This window comes from Phragmites australis, chromosome 24 (genome assembly GCF_958298935.1).
Source record: "Phragmites australis chromosome 24, lpPhrAust1.1, whole genome shotgun sequence".
In the NCBI taxonomy this organism is placed as follows: Eukaryota; Viridiplantae; Streptophyta; class Magnoliopsida; order Poales; family Poaceae; genus Phragmites; species Phragmites australis.
The window spans coordinates 2025320-2043981 of record NC_084944.1 but is presented as its reverse complement, the minus strand read 5'-3'; the positions used below and the strand labels follow the sequence as shown (position 1 = coordinate 2043981).

The 18662-nt window shown below is 38.4% G+C and overlaps 2 protein-coding genes, 1 long non-coding RNA gene and 1 pseudogene across 5 annotated transcripts; 2 read left to right on the top strand and 2 right to left on the bottom strand.

Moving 5' to 3' along the window:
* Positions 1-999: 999 nt before the first annotated feature.
* LOC133907992 (anamorsin homolog) lies at positions 1000-3251 on the bottom strand (annotated as a pseudogene).
* Positions 3252-5911: 2660 nt separating this feature from the next.
* On the bottom strand, positions 5912-11827 carry LOC133907492 (uncharacterized). 3 transcript variants are annotated; one of them, XR_009907968.1, is made up of 5 exons: positions 11525-11827; positions 11312-11395; positions 10972-11200; positions 6174-10558; positions 5912-6102 (listed from the first exon to the last, which is right to left on the bottom strand). It is a non-coding gene; the product is annotated as an uncharacterized LOC133907492 (long non-coding RNA). The 3 variants fall into 3 exon arrangements; XR_009907969.1 differs by having other exon boundaries at positions 6174-10615; positions 11606-11827; XR_009907967.1 differs by having other exon boundaries at positions 11606-11827.
* A 4278-nt stretch (positions 11828-16105) lies between these two features.
* Positions 16106-17277, top strand: LOC133907991 (uncharacterized). The gene is made up of 2 exons (XM_062350132.1): positions 16106-16319; positions 16418-17277. The coding sequence occupies exons 1-2, from the start codon at positions 16106-16108 to the stop codon at positions 17275-17277; spliced, it is 1074 nt and encodes a 357-aa protein (XP_062206116.1).
* Positions 17278-17421: 144 nt separating this feature from the next.
* On the top strand, positions 17422-18444 carry LOC133907990 (uncharacterized). Its single transcript, XM_062350131.1, has one exon. It carries the CDS (start codon positions 17422-17424, stop codon positions 18442-18444), a length of 1023 nt encoding a protein of 340 aa, XP_062206115.1.
* Positions 18445-18662: the final 218 nt, after the last annotated feature.

Below are 18662 nucleotides of genomic sequence, written 5' to 3'. Positions count from 1 at the left end.
GACTTCGTCGTTGTCAGCGACCCCGCAGTCACCAAGCACGTGCTGTGTGGGTACGAGTCGCGCTATGAGAAGGGGCTCGTCGCCGAGGTCTCCGAGTTTCTCTTCGGGTCCGGGTTCGCCACTGCAGAGGGCGCGCTATAGACGGTGGGCTCTCTAATGTGTGATGTTTTTTAGCGGGATGGAATGGTCGATCGGAATTCAGAGTTCTGCAATGGGTTGAAACCAGAGATAATTTACTATTTGCCATCATAGAAGGTGGGCTCGATTATTTGCTACCGTAAACTTTGGCTTTGACGATTTACCACCAAAAACATTGGCCACCTTGATTTATTGCAATTTTAGCCAATTAAATAGATAATGATTTTTAGCACAATGCGGAGAACGCAAAAGCCCAATAACGAAAGCCCAGCAAAAGCCCAATAACGAAAGCCCAGCAAAAGCCCAATAACCAAAGCCCAGAAAAAGCCCACTTAGGAAATACCTCGGCCGAATTAAGGCCCACTTAATATAGATCATGGACGATCAAAAGCCCAATAACATAGCCGGCCTGATAATGGCATACCGGCCCATATGGCTCCTATAAAGCCAGTCACAAAGCCCATTTTCTTCGTGGCCCACTAAAGCCTTCACAGCCCATCTATTTTGGCCCACTGAAACTATATACAGCCCAAGAAGACCCATTGTTGGCACTGAAGCCTTACAGACCTAACTAAACACAGCAGCGAAGGTCTCGGCCCAACTGAGGCCCGCTAGAGAAGGTCTCGGCCCATTATCACGGCACAAGGAGATTATTCGGTCTAGCACTATCCCGCAATGAAACTTAATCCATATATAATATGATTTTCTTTAAAACAAGATAATTGGAAACTTTTCACCAGTCAAAGAGAGCTCTTTGGATAGGACAAACTGACACTGGATCAACATAAAAGCAATTGCAGACTCATGTAGTTTTAATTATTAATCCACACCGGACGAACTGAAACTGCAGCACTCTTGACAAATGATCAAGCCTGACTAAGTTTGCTGCGCACGGATTCAATGGATCACAATAAAGTTAATATCCGTGCAGTTCTAAAATATGTAAGAACAGTCCATAGACTACAGAACCAAACTTTTCAAATACAACAGTCCAAGAACAGTCCGCGCAGTCCAAACTTAACAAGTTCAAGAATAGTCCCTACAGTTCAAACTTTTCAAATACAAACAGCTCAACCTATAGCCAGCTCCTCCAATCATCTCCTCTAACCGATAGCCAGCTCCTCCAAATCATCTCTCTCCTAACCGATAGCCAGCCCCTCCAATCATCTCCCCCCTCACCTTTATTTGATCGAAATTACAGTAACACGTTAAGATTAACAAAAATAATTTCCGTCCACATTTCAATACCATATCCCCATATTGTTAGTCTAAAGCATATCAATGAATTCTTGATCCCCTCATGAACCGAGTGGCCTCTGTATGGACAGGTACCACACTGAAATGCATCACCCAACCCAATTGATAACAGAGAACATAAAGGAGTAATATGAATAACCTGAGTGCACCTATGCAACAGCTATGGATTTTTGCATGAAAGCGCCAGTGACACTGCAATGTTAAAAGCAAAACTCACACTGCCACAAGCTGAGGGTAATTGATCTACTCTGCAGAGAGCTCTAGCTACTCCATCTTTTGCATGAAACAAGTACAGTTCCTTGTTGCCCCCATTTCACAATCACCAACTGGTGAAACATGAACGAACCTTTTATTATGTAAATCTAGAGTGAACATCTTAACATATGTCAAAATAAGGGTTTTATGACTGTACCAACTGGGAGTTGTGGTTTCTTCAAGTCCTCAGTCAAGAGGCTATCTTCATCAATCACTTCGCAGTCATCATCAACTTAAACAGTAGGAAGGGTGTTCGTTGCTTTCTTAAGGGGGAAAGAAGAACCCACGCTCCAGGTGTCCTTCTTTGCCTTAATCCACAAGTGGTTCAAATTAGCACCAGCACTAAAGCCTGCACAGCACCATTGCACGCTATCCTGCGAGCCTGCAGCAGAAGCTTGCACTTCAACAAATCCCCCCATCAGTAACTTGAGCTCAATATCAGTGCCCAGCTACAACAGAGACAATCAATCAAAACATTCAGGATTCCAAGTTAACAGTACAAGGATGAAGGATGTGGGCAAGACATGTTCAGATAAGTTACCTTCTGGTCAGAGGAGGGTGGAAAGCTCTGCACGAGACCCTTCTCCCTGCTCTCATCACCCAGCTAATATAAGCAACCAACTGGTTCCTCAATCTTTTCACATTTTTAGTGACTGCAAGAACAGCACCAACCGATGCATCATCAAGAGGCAACTTCCCACCTAATTGATGTCATTAACCTCAGTTAGAGAAAAAGTTTATGATCATATACCAAAGTTGGTACAAAGATACGATATACTGAAGCATAACAAAAATCAAAACTGAGCATTAATGGAATGTCTAATATAGGCTCGCAAATTTGAAACGCTAGACCTCAGCTAGTTCATAAAAAATACACTGGTTCAATTCCATTGAAGTGAAGTATATATTACTAATACATTAATTCAAATATTGATGAATACAAAATCGATCTTTGTTTGCATAATATCATCATATCTTTCATCTCTGAATGCTGCGAGAAATATTCACATGCTCTGGCAGGTGCAGATTAACACTTGCGAATCTATAGAGTAGGCAACTAGCATATGAAACACTGGTGTAACAATGGACTAATCTATAGACCAGGCTACTGTCATATGAAAGAAACACATGAATAGTCATTGATTCAGAAACTAAGGTCCAAACTCCAAAGGAAGCTTCCAAGGGCATGTCCACATATTAAACTGCTGCAAAGTAGGGATCTAATGCCATTTTTTTTTATGTCAACCTACATCCAAATAAAAAAGACGAAATCCTAAGTACTGAGTGTTCAATGCACAGCGATGGAGGAGCAGGAACAACAGGTTGTCCTCTAAAGTTAATTTCTAACATGCACCATGCTTAACAAGATCATACCAGATGGATCAGTATTTGAAACAAACAGGCAAAAAAAGAAAAAAGAATCGATCGGCCCCTTCAGCCACACACGAACTTCGAGCTATCATCGCATCATCAAGGGACAAGAAGATGCCAAGAGGCTCACCGAGCAACAGGCACTGGGTGATGATTGCTACCTCCTCCCACAAGACCTCAGCCGCGGCCGCCAGATCCCCCACCGCGCGGAGCGGCAGCGCCAACTTGCGTCGCCGTCATGCGTCTGATGAATGCAGGCACCTGCAACTACAGCCTAACAATTGAATTACCCGGAAAACCACACACATCCATATAAAACCTAACGAAAAGCACCAGTTACACCCCCTCACGTAAGAATAGGAGACTACCAAACCCTACATAGCACACCAAATCGATAAAAAAGGACGTCCGATAATTTTTTTTTGCAGAGCTCAACCCCAAAAATCCCACAAACTCGCAGAATCCAACGAGCCCCAGCACATCAAACGTAACCCAACCTGACGCAACCCTCACTAATCATATTGCACCACCGAAATTCTCTCCAAAGTACCAGTTCCTAGTTCCTACCTCTCGCGTCATCGCATCACACGGTTCATGAGAGCCCGCACCAAATTCGAGCAATGGAAAACTAAAAAATGCACAAAGAAACAAAGCAGCAAACTACCCCGTCTTTGCATAACATACGCCAAAATCACACGAACGCAGCGCCAAGCCACGGGCGAATTCGCGGCGCCGCGACGACAAGCCAATAACCCTTGATCGCCAGGGAAAGGAAGGGATTGCACAAAAACCGAGAGGACGGTAATTAACTAGGAGAAGGTGAATAGCACGAGTCGTCGAGACTCCAGAGGAGGGGAGGAATCTTACCTCGAGGAGGGCGAGGAGGCGGGGAGAGCGCGGGGTCGAGTCCAGCCCCGAAGACGATGAGAGCACGGTGACGAATCCTGCATCGAAGACTACGAGGAGGTGGCGAGAGGCGGGGCCGAACGCTGCCTTGACGACGGCGAGGCGGCGGTGAAGCGAAACCCTAGGCCGCGTCGAGAGGAGAGGAGAGGAGAGGAGAAGCGGAGGCTGGGGGAGGCGGTGGAGGGGTAAAACCGTAAAACGAGCAAACTTGGCGCGTAACCCGTTTACTGTTTTCTATTTCGGGGCCTGGCTCAATAGATCAAAGAGTCAACGGATGGGCCTGGCTCAACAGATCAAAAATTCAACGGGTGGGCCTGGCTCAACAGATCAGAGTCAACGGGTGGGCCTGGCCCGTAAAAAATTATAATGGTTAATTAGGCCCGTCATTTGTACTCCGGTTCCTGCTTCTTTTTTCTTTTGTTACTAAGTTAGTGGAGTGGAATGGAGCATACCTCAGGAAAAGTAACAAGCCTACTAAAGAAAAGGGTATATAGTTATCGTATAACAGTATAAAAGCCTTAGAACTCCTGTACTCTTCTACAGTAGCCGACATATAGTGACAGATCTAGAGTCAAATTTTCATAGAAAGAAAAAAAATTAAAAAATTTATAAGCTTCATCGTGTACAATAATACATTGGCAATAGAAATTTTTTCTAAGGTACTGTATCCGTTTCCATTTACTTATCGCCATTAATGGACTGTAACAACTTTGTTTCTACGAAAAGTTCACAAATATCTAAAACTTTTATAAACTGTTTATATAAAAAATAAAAAAATAAAATTATTATAAAAAATTAATGGTGACATGTAAACGAAAACAAAAGTACCATATAAGTCTAACGGAATTCCACTCTCCACGGCACCAGGACTAGCTAACGAGAACATGTTCTTTCCAAAGAAAATGATACGTTAAACTTGTATGGATTAACAGGAACCAACGGGAATTATAAGTCCGAGACCGTGTACGTGCAGCCGTGTAATGAAGTCGCTTTTGTCTTGATCCTGAGAGAGCATCGAGACTTTAGATGCAAGCTGACAATTCCAGTACCAGATGGCTATGTTTGCCGGTTCCATGCAATTCCAGTAGCAGTAGCAGTAGCAGGACAGCGACTGGATCCGAAGGTTTTTTTTTTCTTGTTGGATAGCTATGGCATCACGGCACACTGCGAAAGCCGTAGCAGTCGCAGGGAATTGTCACTTGGAAAGCAGTCAGAAAGCAAAGTTTTGACCAATGTAATGATCCAGGGTCATGATCATTATAGGACTTTCGTCAAATTTATAAGGAGTAGAGTAGAAAGACCAATCGTTTTCTACTGGAGTCGTTTTCCGGCGAAAAATAAATTTAATATATAAGAAAAACAAGAAATCACTGAATGGCTACTTCTTAGCTCTATGGAAAATCATATAATGATAAAATCTCATAAGCTTAGATGAAAAACGACTATAAGTCTATGTCATCCTTATCTATTAATATTTGAGTGCAAAAGGAGCTTCCACGTTTGCTCTCAATACCATAAAATTACCACATTAATCGGGAAAAAAAAGAAAAAGATCTAACCACTCATTATTATGAACATCTAACGGTTTAAATTTATTCAAAGAGTTAAAAAAAAAGATCAAGACCTTAACCACAAATTTTTTAATCAAAGAGTCCAGGTTCCATGTTGATTTCTTTTTTGATAGTAACCACGTGTAACTGAATGATTATTTTTTTGTCGGTAACCACACGTAACTGATTCGGTTTCAGAGTCAAGTTCGATGTTGATTTCTTTTTTGACGGTAAGCACAATCAAAGAGTCCAGGTTCCATGTTGATTTCTTTTTTGATAGTAACCACGTGATTATTTTTTTGTCGGTAATCACACGTAACTGGGTTTCAGAGTCAAGTTCGATGTTGATTTCTTTTTTGACGGTAAGCACATGTAACTGAATTGGTTTAAGAGTCCAAGTTCGATCGTGCTAATTTTGTTTGACGGTAGACATGTATTCGAATCGGTTTCTGACTATTATATGGTTCAAAGGATGTTTGGTTCAGAGACCTATATATTAAAAAAGATATGATGAAATTCTGCATTGCTTTTATTTCTCCGTCAATCTGCATTGGTGCTGCAGGTTTCTTGCTAGGTTCGTAATCTTTGTCGACCCTCATTAGTCATTGATGGGTTTTCATTGGTTCTGCATTGCAGAAGAATCAGTCAGATTATTTTTGTCAGATTGGTTTTTGTGCCGGTTTTTCTGAATCTCACCTCCGTCCAAGTTTTTCATCGGAATCAACCTGGCTGTACCATCATCTGGCTGCTATAGTATAGCATCCTGATCAGTTGGCTTTTTATTTGTTTGGTGGCCTTCCAGCTTCTGCCTGTTGATCGGTAAGTTTATTTGAATAAGTAAAAGATGAATTCTCTGAAATTAGTTTTGACCAAAAATTAGACACAAAATTACTTACTTATAGATGTATATTGCCTTTAGCATTCTGACACTGAAACATATGTTAATCATTGTAGTAACTTGACAACTTCAATGTTTAATTACTCATAGCTGTATATTGCCATCGCTTAGCGGCCTAAGGTTCTTTGATTGTTTTTTGAACATCAGCATTCCATTGTAATTGATCTCCATTCATTCACTCAGAGGTCATGTAATAGCATATAAAACAAAAGTGTGTTTGTACAATTAGTACACCTATAAATGCCTAGAATTCTTCTAACTATTAAGCGCAAACATATTGAAATTCAGTTTTGCAACAGATCAGTTACTTCAGATGAACACAAGTGCAAGTGATAACATTTAAAGTTAAAATTTGCTTTTACAATTAGTGAACACATAGATACCTACAATTATTCTTACTCCTAAGGGCATGCATTATGGAATTCAGTTTTGCCGCTCATAAGGTTCCTTTGATTGTTTTTTGAACATCAACATTCCTTTGTAATTGATCTCCATTCATTCACTCTGAGGTCATGTAATAGCATATAAAGCAAAAGTGTGTTTGTACAATTAGTACACCTATAAATGCCTAGAATTCTTCTAACTATTAAGCGCAAACATATTGAAATTCAGTTTTGCAACATATCAGTTCCTTCAGATGAACACAAGTGCAAGTGATAACATTCTTACTCCTGAGGGAATGCATTATGAAATTCAGTTTTGCAACAGTATAGCTAAATATTGGTAAGTATAGACAGTATCATATCATATCCTATATGTCATATCTGCATTTTTTCACAGGATTCCGCACTATGACATAAAAAAAATTGAGTCAGTTGACAACATGTGGACAAGCATGGAAAATTAAAGTGAAAGTGATTAGAATGTGGGAGTCAATTAATTTTGCAACTGAGGAACTTATGAGCTTAGATATGATTCTTATGGATGATCAGGTATTGCTGTAACACTTAATATTTAAAACACCTTGGTATGTCATTTTCCTTTTAGTTATTAATTTTACTGATCATTGCGAAATTAATATTTGTTTCACAGGGTGAAACAATTCACGCTACTATATAGAAGAACCTGATCAACAGTTTTAAACCAAAGCTAAACGAGGGTTGTATCTATGCACTTAGCAATTTCAAAGTCCAAGAAGACACTAGGTACCGTCCAGTTAAGAATACACTTAAAATAGTATTCATTTACAATACAAATGTCACGAAATTGAAAGAACAATCAAATGAGTATCAGGACTATTATTTTGAGTTTGCCTCTAGAGATATACTGCTAGAGCGGAGAAATAGTGATAAGCAATGCTCCGGTAAGTTTACCGTTATGTTTTTTTATAATATAAAAATCTATCTATCTATTTTATATTATTTTTAATTTAAATTTTTGTTTTCTAAATTTGCAGATGTTATTGGATTACTCATAAAAATTAAGAAAGTAGAAACTAGAATGATAATGAAAAACACCGCCAATCCACGACAAAGGGACATTCGCGAGATAGAACTTTTGATAGCAAAGTAAGCATGTTAAATTGTCTTCATTCTTATTTTATTGGAAATGATGTGATTGATTGTTTGCAATTTAAAATAAAAATTGTATAATATTGCACCAAAATTTCAGGATCATAAAGTCAGGATAACATTATGGGGGAACTTAGCTCATTCTTTGACTGAAGATCTTATTGGGAAGCAAACAGTCTTAATAGTTACATCAACAATGGTGGATGGACTTCAAGGTATTTTCAATTTATTTACTATGTATCATTATATTTGCAAATTTAGAAACACTAACATATTAATATTTTTAAAAATAGACATGCTATTTCTAAAATCAGGCAATGGCACAAGATTATATACAAATCTAGATATACCAAAAACTTTGGAGCTTATTGACAGGTATGTGAAATGATGTCTTTTTTTCCAAGTTTCAATGCACAGCTAATTTTTTTTTATTTTGTCCTAATGCTTTATATTTTATAGTCTCCAAAATGAAGAAAATGTAGCAAAATTGATGGAGGTAGATAAAAGTACACAAGGTACAATAAAAGAGCAAATGTTTTATAACAGAAGAACTTTATTGGAAATTACACAAATGAGACATGACAACCCAACAGATCAGGTACAACATAGAGTTCATATATCTGTTTTTTATATTGATTTAATGTGCATCATATTTTAAAATATTTAAAAGACTAACATCTGATTTTCACATTGTAGGATTTTGTATTTACGTCAAGAGCTACGATTGATAAATTAGATAATTATTCTTGGTGGTACATGTCATGCAAAGTTTGCAACAAAATGTGTATTAAGATAGAGAACAAGTATTATTGCAATAAATGCAATTTAGAACCAGAAACAACAACTCCTAGGTATTGATACTGTACTAAATTTTTTAAATATTTTTATTTCATAGCCCTAACATTCATGTTATGTTAGGTATTGGATCCAACTCCAAATTAGTGATCACACTGCAACTACCACCTGTAGTATATTTGACGATGAAGCACGAAGAATGCTCAAGACAACCATCACGGATTTGCTAGATTTACATAATGGAAAATCTGAAGAAGTTCCACAGATTATACATGAGTTATGTGGAAAATCATTTATTTTTCGATTCAAACTCAGCAACCAGAATTTGACTGAAGGAAAAGCATACTATTTAGTTAAAAGAACATTTGTACCCGACAAAAAGCTTGAATTGGAATATTCAACAAAGAAAAATGAAGAGGTAATGGGCGATTTTTTTTTCTATTTTTAATTCATTTTCCTTATGTCTTTTCTGATTGTTTTGCTTAGCAGGAACTAAACATCAAGAATTCACCAACCATAAAGACTTCACACATAGTGACACATGTTGAATTATTGGAAGATAGCGATATAAGCAACATGGATTACAATAAATGTAAAGGAAAATTTTCATCATCGAAGAAACTCAAGGATGTCAATCAAAGAAGACAGAGAGTAATGATTGTCGAAGATGACTCAGATGAAGAAGAAAATAATATTACAGTTTGTAGCAAAAAAAGTAAGATTGATGATGGAAAATTGTTAAGGAGAAGACCTCAAGTTGATGAAGCTTTAGACGTTGAATACAATCATTCCAAAAAGAAAGTTGAATTAGAAAAATCCATTAAGATCGGCACAAGAGTGGCCAAAAAGATTGATGAGCTTGAATTGAAATTTTCGAATAATCAAGTTGAGGAAATAAGATTGGCCAAAAAGATAAACAGGGAAAAAAAGAAACGTGTTGTTGCAGAACAAAATGTTGGTGAAATGGTAAAGGATGGTAACAAAGATTCAAAAAGGCAGAAAAAAAATTAAGGAAAGTTGTGTATGGAAAAAGAAAAGGTTCAGTGGTTGTGATGGAAGCAAAATCTTCAACTAATGAGGTACCAGAATAAATAACATTTTCATTTTACATGTTGCTTTAATAGGTATTTAGAATTTAACAAGTATTTTTGTCTATGTGTGCGTGTGTTTTATTTGTAGGAAGAAGGCATCGATGATTCTGAATTTCTAAGGGATGATAATCAAGTTATCTTGAAGTCAGCCAAAAGGTCAAAGAAAAATATTTTCCACGGAAAACATAAAGAAAGAAAGGTTGCATTGTAGACAATAATTTCAAATATTCAGCCATTTTACATATTAGTTTATTTTTTCATAATTACAAATAACACTAACAATGCTTCTTTACTATTGATTACAGGATGACATTTACATGCAGAGGGAATCAGATTGTTATAACAATGAAGTACGCCAAAGAAACATAACATCATATTTCATATTTATTAGTCAATATGTAATTGTATAATATTTTTGATATGTTTTTGTAGGAACAACAAAGGGAAATTGGTGAAAATAGAAATCATCAAACTGCTCGAAAATTAAAAAAAGAGAAAGTTGAACTGTGAAACAACATCAGATAAGATCAGCAATCCAAAAATTTCAAATAATCAGGTACTCTAAGGGACATATAATTTGCAGTTTATCTTATCGTTGATGGAAATATTTTAACTTTAACAATATTTTGCAGACAAGTTATGAAGAGAATGAAGATATTATCAATGTAAGTGACTTTGACAAAGAATGCAATGAGGAGAGCCACATACCAGTGCAGAAAGAATACAAATCAACAAATCAAGTGGAGCAGCCAATTCAATACAAATCAACAAGAGCAAGGAAAAAACCTGCGAGATACACATCTTAGGATTAGGAGATGTCAGGAAGCACTTTGGGAAAGTAGCCTAAAAGAAGTAGAAATATTTTTAGTTTATATTAATACATTATTTGAATAATTTTTCATGTCACTTCAGCTTGAAGAAGTTAAAATAGTCGATGCATGTACTATAAGTTTTACCCGACAAACATATTATAAGATAATGGGAAACCTGAGTCAGACATCTTATTAATGTTAAGTACTTATGATATGTAAAAAATCAGCTGTAGCATGCATTGTTTACAAATCACACGTACACTGATATTCATTTGAAGCAAATAGAACATACATATTTGACCAAATCATCCAAACAATCAGGTAAACCCACCACCTCTAATTTCTTAGTACTCAACAGAATAAGCAAGCAGAACATCAAAATCTTACCTCAACAGTTCTTGATTTCTCCTGCCACATGTATATGGGGGAAGATACAAACTGAGAGTAGTTCTTAACTAAGCCTTGAATCCTTGAAGGGTCTGCAAACTCATACTAATCATCAGGCTATAGAAGTCTCGGAGTCAGTCTACTCCTTAATGACATAAGATCTACTGTCAGCCACGGCTTCCCACACATATTGTTTATCTGATTTTGAGATCTTAGTGGACACCACAACCTGCGATGTGTTTAAGAAAATGTTAACAATCTGAGCTTGTGTGCAAAAAGAATAAAAATGTGTTGCATGCAGAATATTTTACAAAGATAACATCCAAGAAATACTGCATACCTTCTCTGCTACAAGAAAAGCTGAGTAAAATCCAACACCAAACTGACCAATTAGAGTGTTGTCAGCCCCAAGGTCTTTGTTCTCCTGAAGAGTAATCCATTTCACATTAGAGAAAAACAATAAAACAATTACACAGAACATCGCATTTTTGCCTAAACCATACTTATACACATCGATGTATACATAATTGAAAAGGAAGGTACGACTCTGCACCTGAAAATCCTAACAACACTGATTGACAAATCCCATCTGAAACAACTTGAATTACATATATGAATGGTGTCCATGTCTCACCTTCACGTGCTACTCGAACTTCTCCTCGGTCACCTCCTCGGCTCCTCCCTAGCAGGCTTCTCCGCGACAGCCACATCGCACCTCACCTCGGCCAACCTCCCCCTGCTACTCCCGGACCCCTACCTGACCTCTCTTGAGCACCTTGCCGCTCTGCTCCACCGGAGCGGAACTGAGCTCGCGGCAAGCACTCTCCCCCTCTTCAGCATCCTCTTCTTCTTCTTCTTCTTCTTCTTCTTCTTCTTCTTCTTCTTCTTCTTCTTCTTCTTCTTCTTCAGAACTTATTCAGGAACAAAATTAAAAATTGAGTTATTAAGAGCAGTCCAGCAATAAGAATCAATCAAGCTACTAATTTCCCACAACTTTGAAGTTAGAACAACAATTGTACTATTAGAGCACCATAGTTCCCATTCCACAGAAAAATATCCTATGTGCATAGAAGGGAAATAACTCATCATACTGCTAATGTGAGTGCTGAGATAAAGAACCTATTATTCCTTTGTTTCTATTGGATAGTATATCACAATGGTGATACATGACTAACTTGTATGCATCGCTTCCAAAACTCAAACCTGGAAATGAACTCAACGAATTAATTCTTTGGAATTGAAAATGGACTTTGTTTTACATGTACTAAAGCTTTCTAGGAGTGCTTGAAAGTAGGTCTTGAACTTAAAAGATAGATTATAACACTCTCTCAAGCTCCACAATAATAGCAATCTCTCATAGATGACACTATTGAAATCTTTTAATCCAAGAAACTGCAACGCATTGACCGAATTTTTTCTTCAAAGAACTAAAACTGTCATTTTGAGCACCACTATTTCCATTGAAGCAAGGAAATAAATATTTTAATTACATTTTCTATCCGTCACCAAAAAAGAATTATTGCTGTTCCTATTCAGTTTCAAAAAAATCTACTCTTTTTGGAAATGAAATTTTTTCTCTTCAAGGAGATAAAACCATCATTTTGAGCACCACTACTTCCATTGAAGCAAGGAATTAAATATTATAATTCTAATTTTTTATCTGAATCTTTTTTAGCTAAATTGGGGTTCTGTGGGCTTTCCAAATTCCACCAATAACTTACCGAAATAGAGCACAAGAGTGTGTATGAACTACTATTGGCAAAGTACATTCATTTCTTATGACATGCAATACTAGCAATCAGAGTAAAGATCAAACAATCATAAGTCATAACCGTACAGGGAGATGACCATCTAGCTCTTTCTGTTGCTCAGTGACATATAAAACAATAAGGCTGAACTTCGCTGCTTGCTCACCTTGGACTGGAGCGGCGAGGCATCAAACAGCCCACGGAAGGCAATAGGAAGACAGTGTTGGCTCGCACGGGGTTGCTGCTCTCGATGGTGTGGAGCTACGGGAATAGGGTCGACTCCACCACCGCATCCCCGAACGACGGGCGTCCGTCGGTGGAGGTGGGTGCCCTGTTAGCAGCGGACCAGCACCTAGAAGGAGGTGGAGTAGAACGGGGAGGAGGCAGCAAAGGGATGCTGGAAGGCCAGTCCGTCGACTGAGATGGTGAATCGGAAACAAATCGAAGTCTAGATGAATGTCTCTGTCAAGTGCATACCTTATTAGAAGGGAGGAACACCAGGACGGGAGGAGGCCTCGCCGAAGTGAAGCAAGATGCGTGGATCTCAGCGGATCTGAGTGGAGATGGTGAGCAGCGAACTCTTCTGAGTGGAGGGGGTGAGGGGCAATAGCGGGCGCCAGGACGGGAGGAGGCCTCGCCTGAGTGAAGCAAGAGGCGTGGATCTCAGCGGATCTGAGTGGAGATGGTGAGCAATGAAGTATTCTGAGTGGAGGGGGTGAGGGGCGGTAGTGGGTGGATAAGGGCGTGAGGGTAGGATACGTCTCCGAATCGAAGTTAAGCCAGTACTCTGAATCGAAGTTAAGCCAATACTGGATCAGGAAAACAGCTATACATATACTTATACATGTACTCGACATTGGGAGAGGCAGGTGCATTTTTTTTTGCGCCCTCACTGCTTCATGCGCTCCTTGGTGTGGTGTCGCTCCTTGGTGTGGTGTCTTTAGGCTCAACCGCTCAAGCTGCCAAGTCCCAGGTCCTACACAAATTGCGCATACTATTTCTATTTTCTTTTTACAGTCCTGCAATCCAGCCACAACTCATATTGTGCTTTTATTCAAGGGTCAGCACCAACGCCTGGCAAACAAAAAGAAATTGTAACGGTATTTTTATCTTCAATTATTCCATATATTTTGAACTAATCCTTATATGCTTTTCTAATTACCAAAGTGTATTGAATATACTTTTTTACAGATCAAGAATTTACGAGAACAATCAAGAATTCAAATTTCCATATAGATATTGCTCAATCAGTATTGAACATATACTCTTCATAAAAAAAAAGAGGTGATAATTATCAGACTCTACTTTCCTAATTAACCGATATTCTACTTTTCTTGCTTCAATTGTCATGCAATTTTGACTTGGCAATCTCTCTCTGTAACTGAAGTTGTTTGCCCAATCTTTTGAAGACAATACTCTCAATGATAGTTATAATGAAGCAACTATAACTAACAATTAAAAAACAATAGTACCATTGTAGGAAATAATTAGAAGGTTTCCTGCATCCCAAATGGCAAAAGTGATTGTCAGTAAGAAGCTACACATACGTACCATTATGGCATTATCTGAATATGATTAGAAGGGGATAAATAAACTAAAGAAGCATGGCTGCATATAACAACAACCTAAGCTTCTTTGTGCCCAATCACTTAGTATGGCCGATTAAACCAAAATTGGCATCAGTAAATGCATAACAGCTTCTATGATATTGCACCTATCAACCTTTTTTCTTGCATCGTCAAGTGAAAAAAGAAATGGTCACTATTTAGCCTAAAACACTGCTACTTAGACCAATAAAAATAAATATTATAAAAAAAAGGTAGGCAAACATGTTCACTCTTATTGGAATACTATGATAAATCTGTGTTTAATGATTTATTAGACGAATTCTTCTTCCAACGCAATCTACAACAATCCGTCAGATACTAAGTTTATATTAACAAATGTTCATATCTCAATCAGGCTCAATCAAGCTGCCAATGGAAAACCAGCAAAAAGAACAAGCATCACTTTCTAGAAAGAGGAGGAAAGAACAAATGGAACTAAAAAAGATGAAAAAAAGAGCTATGACTACAGATGAAACAAAGAAAACAAAGGCAAGATTGGCAAGAAAGAAGAGAAAAGAAATACTTCAACAAAAGAAGGAAGCAAAGCGTGCAAGAATAGACAATAGGGAGGTAGATGAAGAGACCAACAGCCAATCTACTAGCGCAAATTCATCAGAAGTCGATAGTGAGATATGGAACTTTGGAAAACCAACATACAGATGCAACTATTGCAATGCTTTGCTATGGTACGAGGAACGACTAAAACCCAAAAGATCAACTACAAAGCCAGCTTTTGGAATATGTTGCAAACAAGGAAAAATCAATTTGCCTCCATACAAGAAGCCTCCACCTTACCTTGAAAACCTGTTAACAGGTAAAGGAACAGTTTCAAAAAACTTCAGAGAAAACATCAGGAATTACAACTCAATGTTCTCATTCACATCCACAGGAGGAGTTGTGGATAAAGAAATAAACAAAGGATATGGACCATACGTTTTTCGCATGCATGGCCAGAACTATCATCACATTGGAACTCTTCTACCTGAAGAAGGCACCAAGCCATGCTGGGCGTAGCTATACATATATGACACAGACAATGAGGTGGAAAACAGAATAAGCGCATCGAGAAGTGGCGAGGGGAAAACACCGGTTGATCCAAACATCGTCGCCAGCCTTCAAAACATGCTTGATGAGAACAATATTCTAGCTCAATCATTTCGAATGGCAAGAGACAGGTTCAAAAACCTTGACTATCATGATTACACTCTGAAGCTAATAGCACAACCAAATAGAAATGGTACACACGGCTTGCCATCAGCATCTGAGGTTGCCGCACTAGTCGTCAAAGATCCAACAAACGAGACTGAGGGACGTGATATAATTATTGAGTTCAAAGATATGAGGCCTCAAAGAATATAAGAAACTCATCCAAAGCTCATGTCACTGCAATACCCACTGCTATACCCATATGGAGAAGATGGATTCAAACTTGAAATACCATACAAACAAAAGGAAGGAGTTATCTACAAAAGGAACTATGTAACTATGCATGAATACTATGCATATTATCTTCACCATCGTCGTCAACAATCGATTGCGTTGCTAATGTCAGGACATTTATCTCTACAATTCTGGGTTGATGTTTTCACATGTATCGAACAAAACAGGCTTAATTGGATAAGACAAAATCAAGGAAAGTTAAGGACAGCACTGTACAGCGGCTTGCAAGATGCAATTGAACGTGGGGACAATCGGACAGAGCATGTTGGAAAAAGGATAGTATTACCCTTGACTTTCACAGGATGCATAAGAAACAAGCTCCAAAACTTCCAAGATGCAATGGCGATATGCCGTTGGGCAGGATACCCAAACCTTTTTATAACATTCACATGCAACGCAAAGTGGCCAGAAATCCAGTATATGCTAGATGAAACAGGAAGCAAACAAAAACCAGCAGATCGACCAGAAATTATAGACCGAGTCTTCATGATAAAACTAAGAGAGCTACTAAGAGACATAGTGGAAGGAAAACACTTCGGAGAAACTACATCAGGTATGTGCCATAAAAAATAAAATGACATGTTCATTTTATTAAAATTTAAAAAACAAACAAACTAAACTAACTACTTTGAAATTGAAATTCCAATGCAGTTCTCTACACAATAGAGTTCCAGAAAAGAGGACTCCCGCACGCCCACATATTGGTATTTCTTAAAGACAAGAGCAAGTTCCATGATCCAACACACATCGACGATATAATATGTGCTGAAATCCCAAACAAGAATGAAGACCCAAAAGCCTATGCAGCTGTTGAGAATTTCATGATGCATGGCCCATGTGGAGAAGCAAACCCAAATTCTTCATGTATGATGGACAATAGATGCAACAAGCACTTTCCAAAAAGATACAACTCAGATACTACAATCGATGAAGATGATTTTCCAATATACAAGAGACAAGACAATGGGAGAGAAATCAGAAAAGGAAATACAACACTAGACAACAGATTTGCCGTGCCCTACAACAGGAATCTATTGGTCAAGTTTCAAGCTCACATAAATGTCGAGTGGTGCAACAGGTCTAGGTCGATCAAATACTTAATCAAGTACATTCACAAAGGCGATGACTATGTAGTAGGACTAATAAAGGATAAGGACAAATCGAACAACGAAATTGACGAGATTAAGAAATACCTACAAATGAGATACATATCATCAACTGAAGCATGTTGGCGGTTATTCCAGTTTGAACTAAGTTATCGAGATCCGCCTGTTGAGAGGCTAAATTTTCATCTAGAGAATGAGCAACAAGTTATTTTTCTAGATTCGACTGATATTGATAAGATACTAAGAAGGGAGGCAGTGAAGAAAACTAAATTTACTGAATGGATGGAGGCGAACAAGGAGTACGAAGAAGCAAGAAGATTAACATATGCAGATTTCCCTACTAAATGGGTCTGGATCGCTAAAGATAACAAATGGAAAAAGAGGAAAAAAGGATATGCAATCTGAAGGATATACTATGCACATCCTGCAAGTGGAGAAAGATACTATCTCAGGATGCTACTAAACACTATCAAAGGATGCAAAACATACGAAGACATAAGAACAATAAATGGAGTTGTTCATCCAACATTTAAATCAGCATGCCAGGCGATGGGATTCCTTGATGACGACAAAGAATGGATAGAATGCATCAATGAGGCAGCTAACTGGGCAACCGGAACAAAGCTACGCCAGCTATTCACCACCATATTATCCCACTGTGAAGTTACTGAACCCAAAAGACTATGGGAGTCTACTTGGGAAGCTTTGTCCGAAGACATCCAACACAAGAGAAGACTAATCCTAAATTTTCCAACACTGCAACTGACAGAATCCCAGAAGAAATCATATACTTTGATCGAAATAGAGAAAATAATGCGACAAGCAGGAAAGTCACTAAAGGACTACTCAGGAATAGAACTGCCAAACGCAGATGAGCTAGAACAACTTGGGAATCGATTGATAAACGAAGAGCTTAACTACGACATGGACCTCTTGAAGAATGAGCATCTCAACATACTCAACAATCTAAATCCTGAACAGAAAAAAGCATACGACGCAATAATGGAATCAATCGACAATAATCTGGGAAAGCAAATATTTGTCGAAGGCTACGGCGGTACGGGAAAGACATATCTATGGAAAGCAATCACGACGAAACTACGATATGAAGGGAAGATAGTACTTGCAGTAGCATCATGCGCCATAGCTGCTCTTTTGCTCTACAATGGGAGAACAGCACACTCCAAATTTCACATTCCCATTAACATAACAGATGAATCCACATGTGAAATCAAGCAAGGTTCCCATCTAGCTGAGCTCCTAAAGAAGACATCACTGATATTGTGGGATGAGGCTCCAATGGCGAACAGAAATTGTTTCGAAGCACTCGACAAAAGCCTCAGAGATATACTCAGGTTTACCAACAATAACAGCGACAAAAAACCATTCGGTGGCATGACTGTAGTGCTGGGGGGAGACTTCCGACAAATTCTACCAGTGGTGACAAAGGGAAGGAGAGAACACATAGTGAACGCATCCATCAAGCGTTCATATTTGTGGCAACACTTTGAAATTTACATTTTAACAAAAAACATGAGGCTCACCTGCACATCTCACAACATAACGGAATAACAGGATGTGCAACAATTCGGTGAATGAATACTAAATATAGGTGATGGAAAAACAACATCAGATGAAGGAGAAGAATGGATCAAAATACCAAGCGACCTACTTCTACAAAAAGGAGGCAACCCCAAAGACGCAATCGTCAAAAGCACGTACCAAAACTTACTGGCGAACTACCGAGACCCAAAATTCCTAGAAGAAAGAGCCATACTATGCCCAAGAAA

Bases quoted from the DNA above. Each gene is read 5' to 3' on its own strand.
- LOC133907991 (XM_062350132.1), top strand. From the start codon at position 16,106: ATGGCGATATGCCGTTGGGCAGGATACCCAAACCTTTTTATAACATTC. The intron at 16,320-16,417 runs GTATGTGCCATA...ATTCCAATGCAG, and splicing joins CTTCGGAGAAACTACATCAG to TTCTCTACACAATAGAGTTC.
- LOC133907990 (XM_062350131.1), top strand. From the start codon at position 17,422: ATGGGATTCCTTGATGACGACAAAGAATGGATAGAATGCATCAATGAG.